Source organism: Narcine bancroftii, chromosome 1 (genome assembly GCF_036971445.1).
Source record: "Narcine bancroftii isolate sNarBan1 chromosome 1, sNarBan1.hap1, whole genome shotgun sequence".
NCBI lineage: Eukaryota > Metazoa > Chordata > Chondrichthyes > Torpediniformes > Narcinidae > Narcine > Narcine bancroftii.
In genome coordinates, this window is record NC_091469.1 from 61237352 (window position 1) to 61256514 (window position 19163).

Below are 19163 nucleotides of genomic sequence, written 5' to 3' on the forward strand. Positions count from 1 at the left end.
ATGGTGCTGATGCATCAAATCTTTCGAAAATTTAAGAGTCTGATAACAGCAGAACAAAAATGTCTGTAATCTGGAGGTTTGTGTTTTCAAACTCTTGTATTATCCATCCATGTAGATAGCACTTACCACCCTGCCCCTGTTTATCTATTTGGTCTCTTTAACCAATGTGATAGTACAGATACTAACACCAATGTGTATATGTACAGATTGTAGTGCAGGATGACTGTGATTGGCTGAGAGCATAGCCACGCCTACTGGCAGCTCTTAAAGGGTTGCTCCTAGCCAGACCAGGTCATTCTGGACTGGTCGAACTACATGTGATACGCTCCAGTCTTCTAGTTAATAAAAGCCTTGGTTTGGATCAACAAGCCTTTGATTCTTACGACGCGCTCTACAACCAAAAAAACTATCCAATTTATAATGCACTATTTCCCACACACAAGGCTATGCTGGCTGTTCCCTATCAGTCCTTGACTTTCCCCATACAGACAGGCCCTGTCTCTCAGAATTACCTCCATGAACTTCCCAATAATGATGTTAGATTCATTGGTCTGTAATTCCCCTTGTTTACTGGTGTTCCCTCCCTCCCTTATCCACCTATTATCTCTTGCCTGTGGGACTGTGCTCCTCCCCCGCCCCTCCATTTCCCCCCTTCCCACCATTTTGCTTGGGCGCCTGCCCACATTTTTGTCAGACCTTGATGAAGCCCAAAACAGTTTTGTATCTTAACTACACAAAGTACACTGTTTAACCTGCTGAGTTTCTCTAGCATTGTTTTGAGAATGTTGCCATTCTGAAATGAAGGCACAACATTAGTTATCCTCCAGTCTTCCAGTACCTCACTTGTGGTTAAGGAAGATTAAAAGAGAGGTGACTAGGAATGAATTTTGATCACTACTTTATTCAAGACAAGAAGTAAAACAGAAACCATTGAGCTTATGTAAGGCCAAAAATACAGGTAGAAATGCCATCTGAGGGAGAAGTGGACCTTCACTAAGGTGGGCATTCGTGAGCAAGAAGTGGCATTATAAATGGAGCAATAAAAGAGCAGTTGTGTCCTTAGGTTTCTGTTAAGATGCTGCACTTAAGTTGCTCCTTGTAATTCCCCAACTCCATTCTTTTGGTTATTAACGTCAGGCCGTATGAGATTACAGATTATTTCCTGTTATACTTTAGGTACTTTAATGTGGTCTAAGTAAGATGAATTTTCTCAAACACATAATGATCATATAGATAAATAGATTTATAAAGGCAGACAAGGAATTATTCTTGCTTATTTTAATAGATAATTTTATATTTTATGGCATTCCCAGTGAGACATTTCAACAAAAATATTAACTTCATGAAATCATAGAATGGTAATAACACCAAAAGGCCCTTTTCATCTCTTTGAGTCAATGCCAGTCTATACAAGAATTCATCCAAAATATAGTAATGCAGAGTAATGTAATATTTTTGGCATGGTACTTTTAAACCCAAAGTTAAATCCGTAATTGGAATGATAAAATGTTTTTCACTATTTGTCAGTTTACAAACATAGATATGAATAATTTAGATATTTATCATACAATCTGTCATCCTTTAGATATAGGTCCAAACAAGAAATAAAAACTCACTGTGAACTAGGATTCTAAGCTTCTAAGGAAATTCAACATTCATGTGTTTAGTCCTGGAAATATAAATGTGCAGGGCAGAAATGATACCCATCAGCACTGTTGTTGAAGGGATGGAATCAGCAACAAACACGGAGAACTCTGTTTCCAGGGTTTGGACTCAGTACTTGGCACATGCACAAATCCAGGGACGGATGTGCTGAACCCTTACTGAAAATATTACAGAACTAACATCTGTTGCGGCAGAAGTTTGAACACAATTTCCAATACCTTTACCTTGTTGGGAACAACTGGGCCTTTCTGTGCTGGCAGTCAGTCACATGTAAGGTTGTGAGCACCGAGATTTCTTTAATGTTGGAATTTCAAGTTAATCTGAAGTATCAACAATTTTTCAGTGGACATATTGTCCTGAAATTTGGTGCAATTACTGCTAATTTGCCAATTCCGTTCAGTGAGGTCATTTAGAAAGGAATTTTGAGAATTGCAATTCTTTTTGATACAATGAGGAATTATTTTTAATTTGGCTCATTGAGAGGTTAATAGAGAGAAATTTTGCAATCTATGCATTATTGTGCACCACCTTGATTTGCTCAATTGATGCACAAAGGATATTATTTAAATTCTCCAACAACCCCAATGCAAAACTTAATGAATACAGGGTGACCCATAAATAAATCCAGCTTATCTTGGTTTCATCAAAAATGTGAAAAATCAAGTACTTTTCACACATGTGGTACTTGAGCTTAAATGCCCTCGTTGCTTTTTTTTCCAAGGTTTGACATTGGAACAATAGTTACCTCCTGAGTGTACAATAATTTTGTTTTCAATTAATATTTCTCCAAACATTTTGAAATTAATAAAAGTAAATTGCAAAATGGTCTTTTAACAGTGATGTATCTGACATTTCACAGAACTTTGCTCCTTTTGTGCTCTATCTCCCACCTTCAACTAACTCTACTCCCATGATGGTGTGACTGGGCACAATTCAGATGCTATCTGCAAATTTGCCAGTGACACCATGGTGGTTGGCAGAATCTCAGACAGCAGTGAGATCAGCTAACTGAGTGGTGTCACAACAACAACCTTGCTCTCAATGCTAGCAAAACCAGGGAGAATATTAGCAAAACCAAGATTGTGGACTTCAGGACAAAATCAGGAAAAGGTGACCCAGTCTTCATCGAGGGATCAGCAGTGAAGATGATCAAGAACTTCAAATACCTGGAGGGGGGGGGGGGGGTCAACATCTCTGAGAAACTGCCCTGGAGGCTCCATGTTGATGCAATCATGAAGAAGGCTTGTCAGCGGCTACACTTAGTGAGGTGTTTGAGGGAATTCGGTATATCACCAAAGACTCAAGAAAATTTCTATAGGTGTACCATGGAGAGTATTATACCTGGTTGCATTGTCACTCAGGATAGGAAAAACTCCAGAGGGTTGTTAACTCAGCTTGCAACATCACAGACACCAGTCTTCATTCCATTGAGGGCATCTACAAAAGCAGCCTTTATCCTGAATGACACCCCCCCCCCCCCACCACCACCCAGGCCATGCCCTCTTCACTCTGCTGCTATTGGGAGAAAAGTACAGGAGACTGAAGACGAGCACTCAGCAAAACAAGGGCAGCTTCATCCCCTCTGCCATCAGATTTCTCAATGAACAGTGAACCACAGACACTGCCTTATTTTGTCTTTTTAAAAATTTTCTTGCACTAATTTTATTTTCTTTGAAATGCAGTTTTTATAGAAATGTTTGGACTGAGGTGCTGTTGCAAAAAAAAAACAATTTTCATGACATGTACATGACGAGAAATACTATTCTGACTTTCCACCTGTCCTTCGAATCTTGCCTTATTGAGTCCTTAAGAAAGCAAGTTTCACATTCATAATTATTCATAATTTTAAAGCCCTCATGACAGTCTGTCCTTCAATCTCAGAAAAATATGATCATAACTCTGGTAAGCACAGGAGGAAAATGAAATATTTACCTGTATCTTTGACCCTCTGCAGATCTCCCTGATCACTTCAGATCTCCCTGATTGCTTCAAGGGAAGCAAGCCTCCCTTGCTTCCATCCGCAACCCTCCTCAAAGCTTGCTGCTTCATTTGCCTGGTTAATTTCCCCACAATTTCAAATGCCAGGCCAATGTTTATGTCCTCACAAACATATAAGTGCTGGGAAAATTTCCACACCCTCTCCAAGTGAGGCCAAGACCTTCAATCCCCAGTACAAAAGAGCAGCTGAAAAATTCCAGCCTGAAATTTCAACCATTCTTTTTCACCCATTGATGCTCCTCACTGAGTTCCTTCAGCAGATCATTTGTTGCTCCAGATTCCAGCGGCTTCAGTCTTGTATTTGTCTTCAAAAGATTATCTGATCCTTTTCCTCTCCTGTCAACACATGAAGATTGATGATATATTTCTCCCTTGTTAGTTTTAACACCTCAGCATTGGCTGATCCCTTCCCACAAAGATACATTCCCACTCCCAACTAATGACACACAACACCCCAATAAAAAAAAAAGACTGCAATGATTGACAATAGTGCCTGTAAATATTTGATCTAAGATCAGTTCCATCCACCGGCTTGAGGGAATCAGATGGCTTATTTATAGACGCCAAGGTTTGTTGAGTTTTGATGCAGATGTACAATTTTTTAATCATAGTTCCACCTTTTGATTTTCATCAGTGAAAACAATTGACCTGCTAACATTCACATGTGATATTTCTGCCAATCACAGTGAACATACTAGAGAATCATGAAAACTTCAGTTGTTTATATCATGAGGAAACAATGAAAGTTGGGAGGAACCATGAAATGTTGACTGACCATTTCTCTCCATGAATGTTGCCTATCCCACTGAGTTCCTTTGGCCTCTTCTAGTGAACATATTACCTCTGAGAATTTGCCCTTCTGATACCAGCCATTTGGCCCAGCTGGGCCATGCATGAAGTTATGCTACACCAGTCTCTTCAAATTCTATCTGTGTATTCTGTTTAACAGAAAAATGTATTCAGTAAAACTCCTGTTACCTAGCACCCATGGGGATTGATAGATGGTGGATAAGTGAATTTTCCAGTTACTTGAGAATGAAATTTACATGATTGTCAAAGATCACTTTGTTGAGCACGTCAGCTCTGTCTGCCTCAATAGCATGAATCTCTAGTGGGCACCCATTTAAATTCTCCAGTCCATTCCCAGTCATGTGCATGGTTTCATGTTCTACCAGACTAAATCCACCCATAAATTGGAGGAACAACACCTCATCTTCTGACTGGGCAGTCTCCAACTGGATGGCATTAATATCGACTTCCCTGGCTTTTGTTAAACCCCCACCCCACCCCTTTCTCCCCTGTCATTTCTCCTTTCCCTGTCTCCTTTCGCACAGACATGATAAATTCTCAGTAGTTCCTTATCACCTTTTATTGGTCTGAATTCCTCCTCATTGATTGACCTGAGACTTTCTGATATATCCTGTTTCTGCCTTTTCTGATTTTTCCTTGAAGAAGGGTTCAGGCCCGAAACATCAGCTATATATCCCTGTCTCCTAAAGTTGCTGAAAAGACTGGCTGAGTTCCTTCACATTTCGGTGTGTTTACTACAATCACAGCATCTGTAGCCTATTGTGTTTCACTTCCTTTAATAATTGTCCATCTCTACATAAACAATCTCCTGCTTCTTCAGACTTTTCACCAATTTGAAAATATTCCGTTTAATTTCTTTTATGTCCACTGAGCAAGAGTCTTCTTTGAAATTCATTTGCCAGAGATTTTCCAATTTAGTTAAGATATTTCATACCTCCTTGTAATTTCATATTTCCATCCACATGATCTAAAGCATTGCTTAAACCATCATTGAAGCAGTTTATATGTTGTGTAACTTGCTAGTGGCCCCAACACAGATTCTGGAGAATAGCAGAAGTTACATTCTGCTAGTTAAACTATCAAGTGAAATAAACCTAGACTGGCAATCCAAATAAAAATCTTGGATATTCTGTCTGTCTTTAGATCCAAATGTGATCTTGATACAGGAACAACAGATGGTTGTTAAAGGAGTTCATCGCTTTTTAAGTTGTGTGCTCGTCATTAATAAATGTGCAGAACATTTTAGCTTTTGGCTTTATGACATCTCCTCATAACAACCATCTGGTTGAAACTAAATAAGTCATTGTTAAGGATTTTGAGTGGAATTTAAAAGTATATCATTTGTCATCATTCAGTACATCTTATCAACAAGTCTTTGAAAAGCTTTGGAATCTTTCTGGGACTTTGAATTAGGACTTTATCATGGCCAAACCCAGAAGACTGTGAATTCTCACTTATTCACTGAACCATCTTGAAACCAGTCATTTTATGCTACCAACACATTGCACATCCTCAGGGGAAGTGTCTGCAAGGACCCTATGTAAACAGTTTCACGGAAGTCACGTCTCATTGTGTTTGAGGTCTCAATCTAGAGTTACCTGGTTTAATTCCTCCATACGAGTCAAGTTCTGGTGATCATATAACCATATAACTGTTTACGGTGTGGAAACAGGCCATGTCGGCCCTTCAAGTCCACGCCGGTTCACTTGAACAACTCCACTAGCTTCCCCCTCCTGCTCTCCGCCCATAACCCTCCAACCCCTCACATCCATGTACACAACCAACCTTCTCTTAAATGACAGAAGGGACCCTGCCGCAACTATCTCTTTTGGAAGATCATTCCATTCTGCCACCACTCTCTGAGTGAAAAAGCATCTTTTAATATTTCACCTAAAGTTTTGCCCCTTTACCCTTAACATATGCCCTCTTGTTCCAACCTCCCCTGCCCTCAGGGGAAAGAGTCTATTTACATCTACTCTATCTATTCCCTTCATAATTTTAAATATCTCTATCAAATCCCCTCTCAGCCATCTATATTCCAATGAATAAAGTCCCTGTCTCCTTAATCTTTCTCCGTAATCTAGATGCTGTAAGCCAGGCAACATCCTTGTAAATCTTCTCTGCACCCTCTCCACCTTATCTATATCCTTCCTATAATTTGGAGACCAGAACTGAACACAATACTCCAAACCTGGCTTCACTAATGCCTTAAATAGCTGCAGCATCACTTCCCAGCTCTTATACTCTATACTATGATTTATGAAGGCCAGCATACCATATGCCTTCTTAATCACCCTGTCTACATGGGAACCCACCTTCAATGAACTCTGTACCATAAACCCCAGGTCCCTCTGTTCCTCTGCATACCTCAATGCCCTCCCCTTAACTGCACATCTCCTATTTTGGTTATCATTTAGAAAAATAATTATATTCTAAGTCTGAACATTCAGAAAAAAAACAGAAGCAAAACTTGCAGGGTTTAAAAAAAAAATTAAATGTAAAATCATCGGTAATATAATTGGGGCGTCACATTGTGGTTAGCACAACATTTTTACCGGACCAGTGGCCCGGCTTCGATTTTGGCGCTGTCTTTTAGGAGTTTGCCCCTTCTCCCCATGTCGGTGTGGGTTTCCTCTGGGTGCTGTAGTTTCCTCCTATCCTCTAAAAAAAATGTGCATGGTTTTTGGGTTAATCAGTGTATTTAGACAGCATGGGTTTGTGCGTGGGAAAGGCCTGTTACTGTGCTGTATTTCCAAAATGAAAAAAATAATAATTGAGGGGGAAACTATTTTTAAAAAAGAATAATAGAAGAAAGAATGAAAAAAATCTCAAAATTAACTTTTTTTAAATTTCAGCGACAATTTGGAACCAATGGGATAAAAATTAAAGCATCAGCATCAGGAAGGTTGGAAGAAATTATCCTTCTACTAAAAATTCACTAGATACCTGACTGATCCAGGAGAACATTTATTGCTCTTTACTAAATTCAGCAACTTCTTGCCATTTCCATATCTGAATTTTAAATTTCCAAGAGAGCTACTGGCATTGCCCAGCACACCTGACAGAAGAGAAAGAAGCAAAAGAGAATCATCCAGTCATTGAGTGTCTGTAGATTCACCTCCAGAGATCCTGCAGCCACACACAACTCTAGTTCTTCACAAACGTTGGCAACCTGAACCCCGATCCATACCTCTAGCATGATGAGGAAGCCTTCAGCACTCAGGGCCTTTCAGGAGCACTCCTTGCCCTCCGCATACTCTCAAAATTCAGATACTTGTGAGCCAATCTCCAGCAGTCCACAGCCTGGTGTGAGTCCCTTGAACGCAAGTCGTCTGCAGCCTCATCAGTAACAGCTCACCTCCTGTGTGTGTCCCTTGATGGTTCACAACCATGGTCATTATCTTTGGGGGAGTCTTTTCTGCTTCTTCTCAACAGGGGATGTTCTCCCCATTACTGGTACCCTGTGCCAGTCCACCGCTCTCCCGTAGTCTGCAACCCTTCGAGGCTGTTGCCAAACACGGGCATCGTCATCTTGGGCTCAGACCCTGAGGTTAAAGGATTTTAAATTTAAAAAAATGTCAGCTCCTTCAATAGGCTGTTTAAAGCCTGTATGGTGCAATCAGATGAGGCAGTAGGACCCCAAGGGGGGAAACACTGCATCTCTGCTCCCCACACTCCCTAGGTCCATGCCAATGGCAGCACTGCAGTTACAGCATCACTGGTAGTGCCACCTTTTATTTTTCAACAATTTAAGTCAGAGATTCTTCATCAGAACTCCAATCTGAAATGTTTTAAAGAAGGGTCTCTTCCCACAGATGCGGCCTGACCTGCTAAAATATTTCTAGCAACTATTTTAGTTCAAGGTTCCAGCATCTGCAGTTGTTCTGATATTCTTCTCTGAATATGTTAAATATTTAAGATTATCTCAGGACTGATGTATTCAGATTTTTTTTTCAAGTTAGCGCTGCCCTCTTCCCCTGATCATTTCTCGGCTTTTCTTTTTCCTACCCTCCCACCTGCATCCACCTGTTAGCTTGTGCTCCATCCCCTTCCACTCCCCCACCCCAACCCCCCACCATCATTTTATTCTGCCATTTGCCTTTTTTTTTCTTATTCTTAATGAATAGCCCAGGCCAAAAATATTGGTTGCCCTTTATTTCCTGTGGATGCTCCGTGACTTGCTGAGTTTCTCTGACACATTTGTGTCTTGCACTTGACTAAAGCATCTTCAGATTTTCTCATTTAATGTCATTATATTTTCTGTTTTCTTTTTTTGTTCCAGCATGTTATATGTACTGGACTATGGTGTAAATTAGAAGGTGAACAAGAGTGTAAAACCAAACTTGATCCACCACTTGACGGAACTGAGTGTGATAGAGAAAAGGTAAGAGTCTCCAACACAGCATTTAAAATAGTGCTCAATTCTGCTTTTATATCTTTCTCTGTCGTATGTGAAAGCTTGTTAAATACTGATGTTTCAAGCTGTGTCTCAAGTTCCACATCTTGGAAGAATAGTGCAGAACCTGTACACGGCAAATGTATGTCAACCATGTTAGGAAAGGAAATCATGGCAGCCACACAATCGCTGACGCAATACAAAAAAAATCAACTGACTTTGTCATCAAAATGCCAGGCATGAACTGAAAATAGAAAATGTTGGGAAAATATGGCAACATACTTGTAAACAAAACAGCATCAATGCAACAAATTTAAGACTTTTTGTCTGTTTCACTTATTTTTTACAGACACTCCCTGAACTGTCGAGTATTTACAACAATTTTTTTCACCTCTTACTTGAGATTTCATGACATAAATATGACATTGGGTAAACAGTTAGAGAAAATAGAATTTTCATGATTATCTTTAGATGTATTTTGCAGTTTCAAGCATGACCTTCTAGCATTGTTAGCTGCTAATCTGGCCAGTCGAGTTAAATTACTAAAATAATTTAAATAATTTAAAGGTCAGTGATGAGCTGAGGGAGGATGAAGTACATCAACATTCACTCTCTACCACTCTAGGCACTGACCTTTCTCAAATTTATTCTAGGCACTGACCTTTCTCAAATTCTTCCTCTGCCTCCCAAACTAATATTAATTTTACATTTGAAAGCTAATTTAACTTGCGCAGTTGTTTTTTGAGTGAACTTTATCAAATCTTATTGTAACCTTTAATGAACTCCAAGATAAGCTTTTCATCTGGGATATCACTACTTCAAAAGGATCAGATGACATATTTCTTTTGTAAAAACACATTTTGAGCTACATATTGGATTTTTCCCAGTCCAATGCTACTTAAATTTATTATTTTCGCTATTTTTAAAAACATTGATATAATGGTATCAAATTGGGTTGCATGGTTTAGTTACTGTATCTGAGCACATCAACTAATTTGTAAGCCCAATATTCTTTAACTTACATGACCATTGTGAGCATTTTACAAAGTCTATCTTATTTTATTTTTGCAATGAACACCATTTTGTCTCAGAACTCCTTCAACATGAATTATGAATTTTTTTTAGACCCTGGTCAAAATACACAATCTCAATTAATGCAAATTGATAGAATAGAGAAGGAGTCAGTAAAGGGGAGCCTTCAAAACAAATAAACTTAAGAGCAAGCACTGTACCACTAAGAAATTGAAAAAATAAGCTTGAAAACTAACCTGTCCCACCATCTTGTCATGATAGTGATCATGGTGGCAAAGCAACTAGCATTGTTTGATTATACTTGGCTGCCACAAGGAGGCTGATACGCAGCATGCAAGAGCAGTAATGATGACTTCCAGCCTCATGGCATGCCTCATGGTGCTGTTTACAACAACTTTAAAGTAAAGAACCTTTTCCTTCATCCATGTGTTGTCTAAAAACTCACACATACAAATACAAGATGAAACATGTTGTCAGAGTGGGATGAAGGAAATTAAAAGGAAATACTTTAAAAGGAAAATCTAAAGTCAGCAACTGATTAATGAAGAGAAGCAAACAAAAAATTGTAAAGGTTACATCCACCAGCAAAATTTCAGATGGCAGGTAATGAGGCTGAAAATTGGAACAGATTTAAACAGGATTTTGAATTGTATGTAGTGGGAGTTGGAGCTGACGGGAAATGTGATTAAAGTGAAAGTGTCAGTTTTATTATGTTTTTTTAAATATTTTTTTTTAATTTTTCACACTATGAACCATATTAATCAAAATACACACAAACATTTCCCTCTTGAATATACACAATGTCATTTTATTTCCTTTTCCCCCTCCCTTCCCTCCCTCCTTCCCACCCCCCTCCAAACCCATTAAACATTCAACATATACAATACAATAAACCCATTAAACAATGTCATCACACAATGAAAATAAAAAAGAAAATTGTGTCATCTACTTTTACACACTGGGTCAGTTCATTTCATCTTCTTCTCATTCTATCATTCTATCATTCTATCATTTTAGGGGGTGGAGGTCCACAGTAGGCCCTCTCTGTTGTGTTCCATGTATGGTTCCCAAATTTGTTCAAATAATGTGACATTATTTTTTAAATTATATGTTATTTTTTCCAATGGAATACATTAATTCATTTCTATGTACCACTGCTGTATTCTCATGCTCTCTTCTGATTTCCAAGTTGACATTATACATTTTTTTGCTACAGCTAAAGCTATCATAATAAATCTTTTTGGGAAATAATTTATTATCATTTGAACAAATGAAGTACAAATATAGAAAAACTCATGGTACAATGTTTGCATACTACAAACTGAAAACCTACTTGAAGGATAAACTGGGAAACAGACTGAAATTACCAGAAGGAAGCAGCTTTGAATATGTGATTACAGACACAATGATAATTAAAATATTTATAACAAACATGTACATCAAGCTGCAAGAGAAAGAAAATTATGAAATAAGCTATAAACTCAAACAAAAGTGGGAACAAGATCTAAACATAAAGATAAAAAATGAAATATGGGAAAAGCTATGCTCCGGAACTATGAGAAATATAATAAACATGAGGTTATGCATGATACAATATAATTGGGTACACAGGCTGTATATCATGCCCCAAATGTTAAATAAATGGGATCCAACATTATCAGATAGATGTTTTCGCTGTAAGAAGGAAACAGGAACAACAGTACATGCAATTTGGGCATGTGAGAAAGTGAAAAAGTTTTAGGAAGATCTAAATCAGGTATTAAATAAAATCACAAAAAGCAACATACCAAACAATCCAGAGATCTTTCTTCTAAGTAATATAAGAAGTAAAGAATTAGGCCTCAAACTGGATGAAGCGAAAAAAAGTTTTATTACATGTTGAGGGTGATGAAGCCTTGGAGGTGTATAATAACTTCACATTTGCTGCTGAAGGAGACAAAATGGAACTGGGATAAAAAATATAATGGAACAGTTTGAGGTACTCTGCATACCTAAATGTAACATGACATTTGAGAGGCACAGATTTTTCACAAGTTTACAGAAAATGGAAGAAAGTATTGATCAGTATGTGACTAAATTGAGAAACAGAAGCAAGACATCTTAATTTGGTGGACTCACTGATTCATTGATAAAAGGCAAACTTGTGTGTGGTATTCCAGATAGATAATAGTCTAAGGGAAAGGCTGCTAAGAGTGCAAAATCTGGACCTGAAAAATGCCATAGCCCTCTGTAGAGCTGCAGAAACTGTAAAAACACAGGCAAAAGAGCTGTTCAATGAAACTAGCTGTAACATGGATGCAGTGAGCAAGAACAGACATAAAGCATTTAACGAACAGCGCACCAAAGTGGAAAGAGAGGCATGGCCAGTGAACAAAAATGAAAGAGACAATTGAAAGGCATGTTGTCGATCATGCACAGCACCTACCAAAAAAGTGTAAAACATGCAATATGTACAACAAAAGCAATCATATGCCAATGGCTGAAGGAACCAGTTGCAAAAAACAAAGGTTCATGCAGCAGATGAATGGGAGATAGAGGAAATCTATGTAGATGTTGTGACTGAAAACAAGAAAGAAAACAGAGACTTGATGTTGAGATTAAAAGTGAATGACATATACACTTCAATTAAATTGGATACTGGAGCACAAATTAATTTAATATCAGAGACTAATTTTAAGAAGATTAGACTCAGACCAAAGATGACAAAAGTGAAGGTGACAGCATATTTAGGTACCGATATACCAGTGCAAGGAGAATGAATGGTCAAAGTGAAACACAAGGACAAAGACCATATGCTAGCATTCATCATGGTACCAAAGGATGTACAGGCCACACTAGGTTTAACAGCATGTGAGAAACTGTACCTGGCAAAAAGAGTTCTCATGGTGAAAAGAAAAGACTATGATGAACTCATGAAAGAGTACAATGAGCTATCTCAGGGTTTAAGCTGCATTCCAGGAGAACACACGATCAGAGTAGATAAACATGTGCCACTGATAATACATCCATTTAGAAAAGTTCCATTTGCACTTCAAAAGCAACTAAAAGCAGAGTTGCATAGGATGGAAAGCCTGAACATGATTCAGAAGATTGATGAGCCAACGGGGTGGGTGAGTTCACTCATTGTTATGGACAAAAAGAATGGAAAGCTTAGAATTTGCTTGGATCCGAGATCTAAACAGAACAATAAAGAGAGAATACTTTAAGCTTCTGATGTGTGAAGTAATTATGTCACATTTTGCAAGTGCAAGGTTTTTCAGCAGGTTAGATGCATCATCAGGATGTTGACAGTGAAAATTGGATGAAGCAAGTTCAAGACTGTGCATGTTCAATAGTCCATTTGGCAGATACAGATTCCTAAGGTGACCATTCGGAAATGCCTCAGCTCCTGAAGTGTATCACAAAACTATCCATATAGTCTACGAACACCTGGACGGAGTTAAAATCTCAATGGGTGACATCATAGTATGGGTAACCTTGAGAATTGTGCACGATGAGAGACTAAGGAAAGTGCTGGAAGCAACATGGAAAGCAAACCTAAAGCTGAATAGAGAGAAATACCAACTCGGTGTGACAGAACTAACATTTGTAGGAGATATTATTAGCAGTGAGAGCATCAAAACAGATACCAGAAATTTGTCCACCATTGGGAACATGCCAAGGCCACGATGCAAAAAAGGATGTAGAGAGGTTTAGTGGAATGGTCAACTCTATGGGTACATTCATATCCAACCTCTCAGAAAAGACCGCTCCATTGAGAAGACGAACAGAAAAGAACATTGAATGGGAGTGGGACCATGAGCAGGAAAAGTCATGGAGGGAACTAAAGAAACTGCTCACAGAGGAACCAGTTCTGAGGTTTTACGACCCAGCGATTCCCATCACGATATCATCAGATGCATCACATCGTGGGTTCGGTGCAGTTCTTCTGCAAAAATATGATGCATCACACTCACTGACAAAGGCGGAGACATGATACACTCAAATTGAAAAGGAGTTGCTCAGCATCACATATGCCTGAGAAAGATTTCATCAGTTTGTGTCAGGACAAGCAATCAGTGTAGAGACTGACCATAAGTCCTTGATTGCTTTGTTCCAAAAGTCATTACATGAATGTCCACTTAGAATACAAAGAATGATGATTAAGCTGCAATGCTTTACACTGTATGTGGCGTACACTCTGGGTGAGCTAATGTACACAGCAGAGCTGTCTAGAGCTGTTGACTTAAGGGAGCCCTCAAACACCAAAATGGCTGAAGACATGAATGCCTTCGTAGACATGATCACAAGTGCACTGCCCATATCGGATGCAAAAGTAGAGCTCATAAAGTCAGAGACAAATAAAGATAAAACACTGAGACAACTGAGAAAAAACATCTTGGATGGAAGGCCCAACATAAAGCAGGACTCCTCACTTCAGAATACTGGAACTGCAGGGCGGAACTATCAGTGCTTGAAAACATCATCTAAAATGGAAGCAAAATCCTTATCCCAGAGAGTCTGAGAAAAGAGATGCTAAAAAGGATCCATGGAGGACATCTCAGAATCAAAAAGAGTTAAAAAGAAAGGGAGAGGTGATGTACTGGCCAAGAATCAACAATGATATAACAAATGAAGTGTCAAACTATACAATATGCAGTAAATGTCAAGCAAGTAATCCTGCAGAACCATTAAAGCCACACCCAGCACCACACAGACCTGACCAGAAGGTAGCCGCTGACCTATTCAAATGTAAAGGGAAGGATTATCTTGTCGTCACAGACTATGACTCCCTGTATCCAGAGATGTGTAGGCTGAACACCACCACTGCAGATGCAGTAATAACAGATATGAAAGCCATACTCTTCAGACATGGCATGGCAAGTGAGGTCTTCACAGACAATGGACCCCAGTTTTGCAATGCAAAGTTCCGACAGTTTGCCAAAGAGTGGGACTTTGTACACACCATGTCAAGTCCTCATTTTCCACAGTTCAATCGTCTAGTGGAGAAATCTGTACAGACAGTGAAAAGACTGATGTACAAGGCAAAAGACAGTGCAATGGACTTCTCCCAGAGCATGCTGGTATACCACACAATGCCGCTCAAGTGTGGTATATCACCAGCACAACTCCTTATGGGACATAGGCTAAGATCAAACCTACCCATTCAGGAGAATCTCCTAAAAATAAAATAGGGAGTCAAAGTGAGGAAATTGAAAGAACAACAGATAGAAAAGCAAAATTATTACTTTGACAGAGGAACAAAAAACCTACCGGAACTCTACACTGATGACCAAGACAGGCTAAAAGATAAAACAAACTTATGGACTCAAAAGGGACTTAGTGACGTCCAGCCAAGATCATACACTGTTCAGACAGATGAAGGTGTTGTTCTGCAAATAAATAGTTGAGATCTTCAAATGGGATCAGCCAGAGTAGATGGATGGCCGGATACTGTTGAACAACCTGAATGGACATCTTAAAAGATGTCATCTGAGGCAACAACTCAGATTCAAGGACAATCAATCAGAAGATAATCAAGACACATGAATCCTCCTAAGAGACACCTGAGCAAATTTAAAGACTTGTGTTATAGAATGAAATAGTGCTATCTTATTTGCTCTTCAAGGTTTAGTGTATATAAATGTGAACACACAAAATAAGTTAAAAAATGTTAACAATGTTGATAATAATGAAAATGTAAATTCTTGGTGTTAAAGTTAAAATTGTAGAGTTATTCAAAGAAAATGTTAGTTAAAAGTAAGCTACTTTTGTTTTAAGATCATGGTTGCAACACAACCAGCAATGTTTTGCTGTTTGATTAGACTTGGCTGCCAGCAGGGGGCTGAAACACAGTATGCAAGATCTGTAATGGAGACTTGCAGCCTTATGGCATGCCTCATGGTGCTGTTTACAACAACATTAAAGTAAAGAACCTTTTCCTTCATATATGTGTTGTCTAAGAAATCACACATAGGAACACAAGATGAAACACATCCAACTTCAGAAAAAAAAATTGCTTTGCTCTTCTCTTGAGGCAGTCTTTGACCTAATGTTCTGTAGTTGCTTCGTCTGTTTTTACTATTTGATTCTTTGGTTGACTGAAAATGTAGAAGCTGTCACTTGTATGACATGTATACAAATTTGGCAAATTTTGCGTTGGCAGCAAACAAAAATTGCTAATTATTGCATGTATGTTCTGATTTATTTCAATGTTTCTTTACATGTTGACGTTCCTTTCAAAGATGTGTGACCAAACAATTGCTGCATACTGCCTGAGGCAATTGGTTAGTTCAGGATCTAAACCGCAATGTGTTTGATTGAATAGTTACATCAGGGTCAAATCAGCTGCAGAAAGCAGAGAAGGGGGAAAAAAAAATTAATTCCAAGAGAGAAAAAGGAAAAGATGTAATATGAAAGAATGAAATTCGACAATGATAAAAGATGATGTGCAGTGCCAGCGAAGTTATTTGATCATACTCAAGTCTTAACATGCAATTAGGAACTAGGAAATTGAAAGTGGCTCCTTCATCCCTTGAACATGTTGGCTGTTAGTTAATGTAATTTCATGTGTCCACCTTTGCCTATTTTCCTTACTTTTGCTGTCTACAATGTCTTTGATCTGCACAAAATTATGGATTGAGCCAGCATCGATATGTTTATGGAATAACATTTCATTTCTAGTACAACGTGTTCAAATCTTTTCTATGTCATTCAGGAAAATCCTCCGCTAACCTTTGGGCTGTTGACCTAGTTCCTGCTCCCAACCAGCGGAAACAGATGATCTCTCTACAACCTTATCATTCTCCTTAATATTTTGAAAACATTTATCAAATTGCTCCTTAGTTTTATTTAAGTCTGAGAATTATAACACCAGCTTGTGTAACCTAAAATCTTATTAAAAGGGGTAAGGTCTAACATAGGCAATGAGTTTAGCTTGTTTGAGATAAATGTTTGAATCCTAAACATTCCATAATTTGTGTAAGTTAAGATAACTGTGCAACGTTTCCCAGTTTTCATTGCATTCTGAGTCATCCCTAGTGGTTTCTCTTTCCTTTCTAGTCTTTGATAAAACATAAACCATGAATTCTGAAGGACCAAGGTATTTTGACAGCAATCTCTAATATGTATTATGTTACGTTATGTTGCTAATTGTTAATGTGGCTTGGTAAATCGCAGATATGGTACCACAAATTATTGTCCCTTACTTCAAATGAGTTGATAATCGTGGACTGTCAGGTCACACTTTCTCATTATGCAAGATAAAGCTCTCCACCAACCGCATCCAGTTATAAAGTTATTTCTGCAATACTGAGGGAGAGTTAATTGCAGAGTTCATGTCCCTGTATCCTATTTCATCAGGATTATTCAGCTCCAACCTGAGCTTACGAGGTTAGTGTGACATTACCATTTTCTGTTGCCTTGTGTTGTGAGAATGCCAATTCATGCTAAATTAGGAAAATGTTATCCTTTGCATCCATGCCAAATGAAACTGTTTGCGACTGCTCAAAATCATTATGCTTTGGAATACTTCAGCCAAAGCACAAAGAAACTTTCAACCATCTATCTGGATTTGAACCCAAAGTAAAAGGTCATTTAGAAACCACTGAACCACCCAATCTCTTGTGGTTTGGAGCTTTCTTTTCCTATTAATTTATTGAGTGATTTCACTTGCTTTACTTGGACTTCAGGCCAGCGAACATTTGGAATTTCCATTTATTTCACTCTTAGAAACCCCAAGTTCTGTATTTTAGTTAATTTATTCAAGAGTATGATTTGATAGTGAAAATTCTTTCAGCGGAATTTTTAACTTCTGGGCAGCACTGAGAGGAAATCACAATTTTAGTGGCCTAACCCCAATCCAAAAATTAAAGCCTCCACATAAATGAATTTCAAACTAAGGCAAATCTGCCCAATAACATGCCAAATGCCACACAAGCTTGAACCAGTCGACTTTGGACATCCTTCAGAGGTTGTCTTCTTTCAGCCTCTCATTGGCCAGGTGCACCCATCCAATCATTACAAGCTGGCTGCATACTGGCCAGTGCTTTCAAAGTTGAGACTATAAATATTGTTGGTCGCACAGATATCTTCAGGAGTTCTGGGGCAAGTCGATTTTGCTCCTCACTACACTGTTTCACCTTGACTGGATGGAGTTTTGATTGACAGGATATACTGCAAGTTTGCAGCTATAACACAACAGCTGAAATGTGAATCCTGCCTTCCTGGGTGAAAACTGGTGGTTTGTGATTGGCACAGACACGACCTAGGCAGCAAAACAACAGTCACATTTAGTACCATGATACTGGTTGTGCTGCCTCCCTTACATTGCAAAGGATTTGAACACAGGAGTACTTTGTCTTCACTATTTTAGAATCATACTGCTTAAAGAAAATCTGTTTAGCCCATTGTGCTGGATCTTTGAAAGATCTAACTGAATGGTCAAACTCCCCTATTCTTCCTCTTTATCCCTGCAAGCTTTCCCCTGCTAATAATTCTTCACTTCCTAGTTTATAGATCCTAACAATGGGTGCAGGAGTTACTCAAGTTTGTGGCCCTGGGTAAACAAGAACAATGTCAATTTAACTTCATCTCAATTATTCTGCCCCATACCATCACTTTGGATTTAAAATTAGTAATTTCTCAGCACAAGAGAGAGAACCAAAAGTAATATATGGATATTACAATATGTAATATGCTGATGGGGATCTAAATAATGCTATATAAACATAAAACTTCTCTTCTTATTGGGCACACACATAGATTCACCATCTAGAAGTGGATTCACTTGGGACTTGTCTGAAAACCTTCACATCCTGTTGACCCAAAAAGTGTTCTTGCAGAAAACATTTTTCTATGCTCAGTACTTGCATTAAAATTAGTATGTAAATATAGAATCAAGTAAAAAAATTAATGACTGTCAGTCAGAAACCAAGAATATGCCAATATTTGATGAGGAAGCTTTTGAACAAAAGCCTTTGCATTTGCAAATGATGTCAGTCATAAAATCTCACCTCTTGCAGAAAACTATGCAAGATATTTTCTACCTTTTCTGAATGCTAAGCTACTCTATGTGCATCGAACAGAAAATGGTGGAAATACTCAGAAGGTCCGGCAGCATCTATGGAGAGATAAACTATGTTTTCAGTTGATGACCTTTCCTCAGAAATAGAAGTTTGAAATAAAATGTGTTGTAAATTGTAGAAAAACAGTGTGAGGGGAGGTGGTGTAGAGTGGGGAGTGCAAAAGAAGGCTACATCTTTTATATGGCCAGGACTAACTG

At 38.5% G+C, this 19163-nt stretch overlaps 1 protein-coding gene across 1 annotated transcript in view; it reads left to right on the forward strand.

The window, feature by feature from the left end:
* Positions 1-19163, forward strand: part of LOC138735984 (A disintegrin and metalloproteinase with thrombospondin motifs 19-like) — a 377361-nt gene that overhangs the window by 206969 nt on the left and 151229 nt on the right. Inside the window, exon 11 of the mRNA XM_069885117.1 lies at positions 8756-8857. Within this exon, the coding sequence (XP_069741218.1) occupies positions 8756-8857 (102 nt within the window). The remainder of the gene's footprint in view (positions 1-8755; positions 8858-19163) is intronic.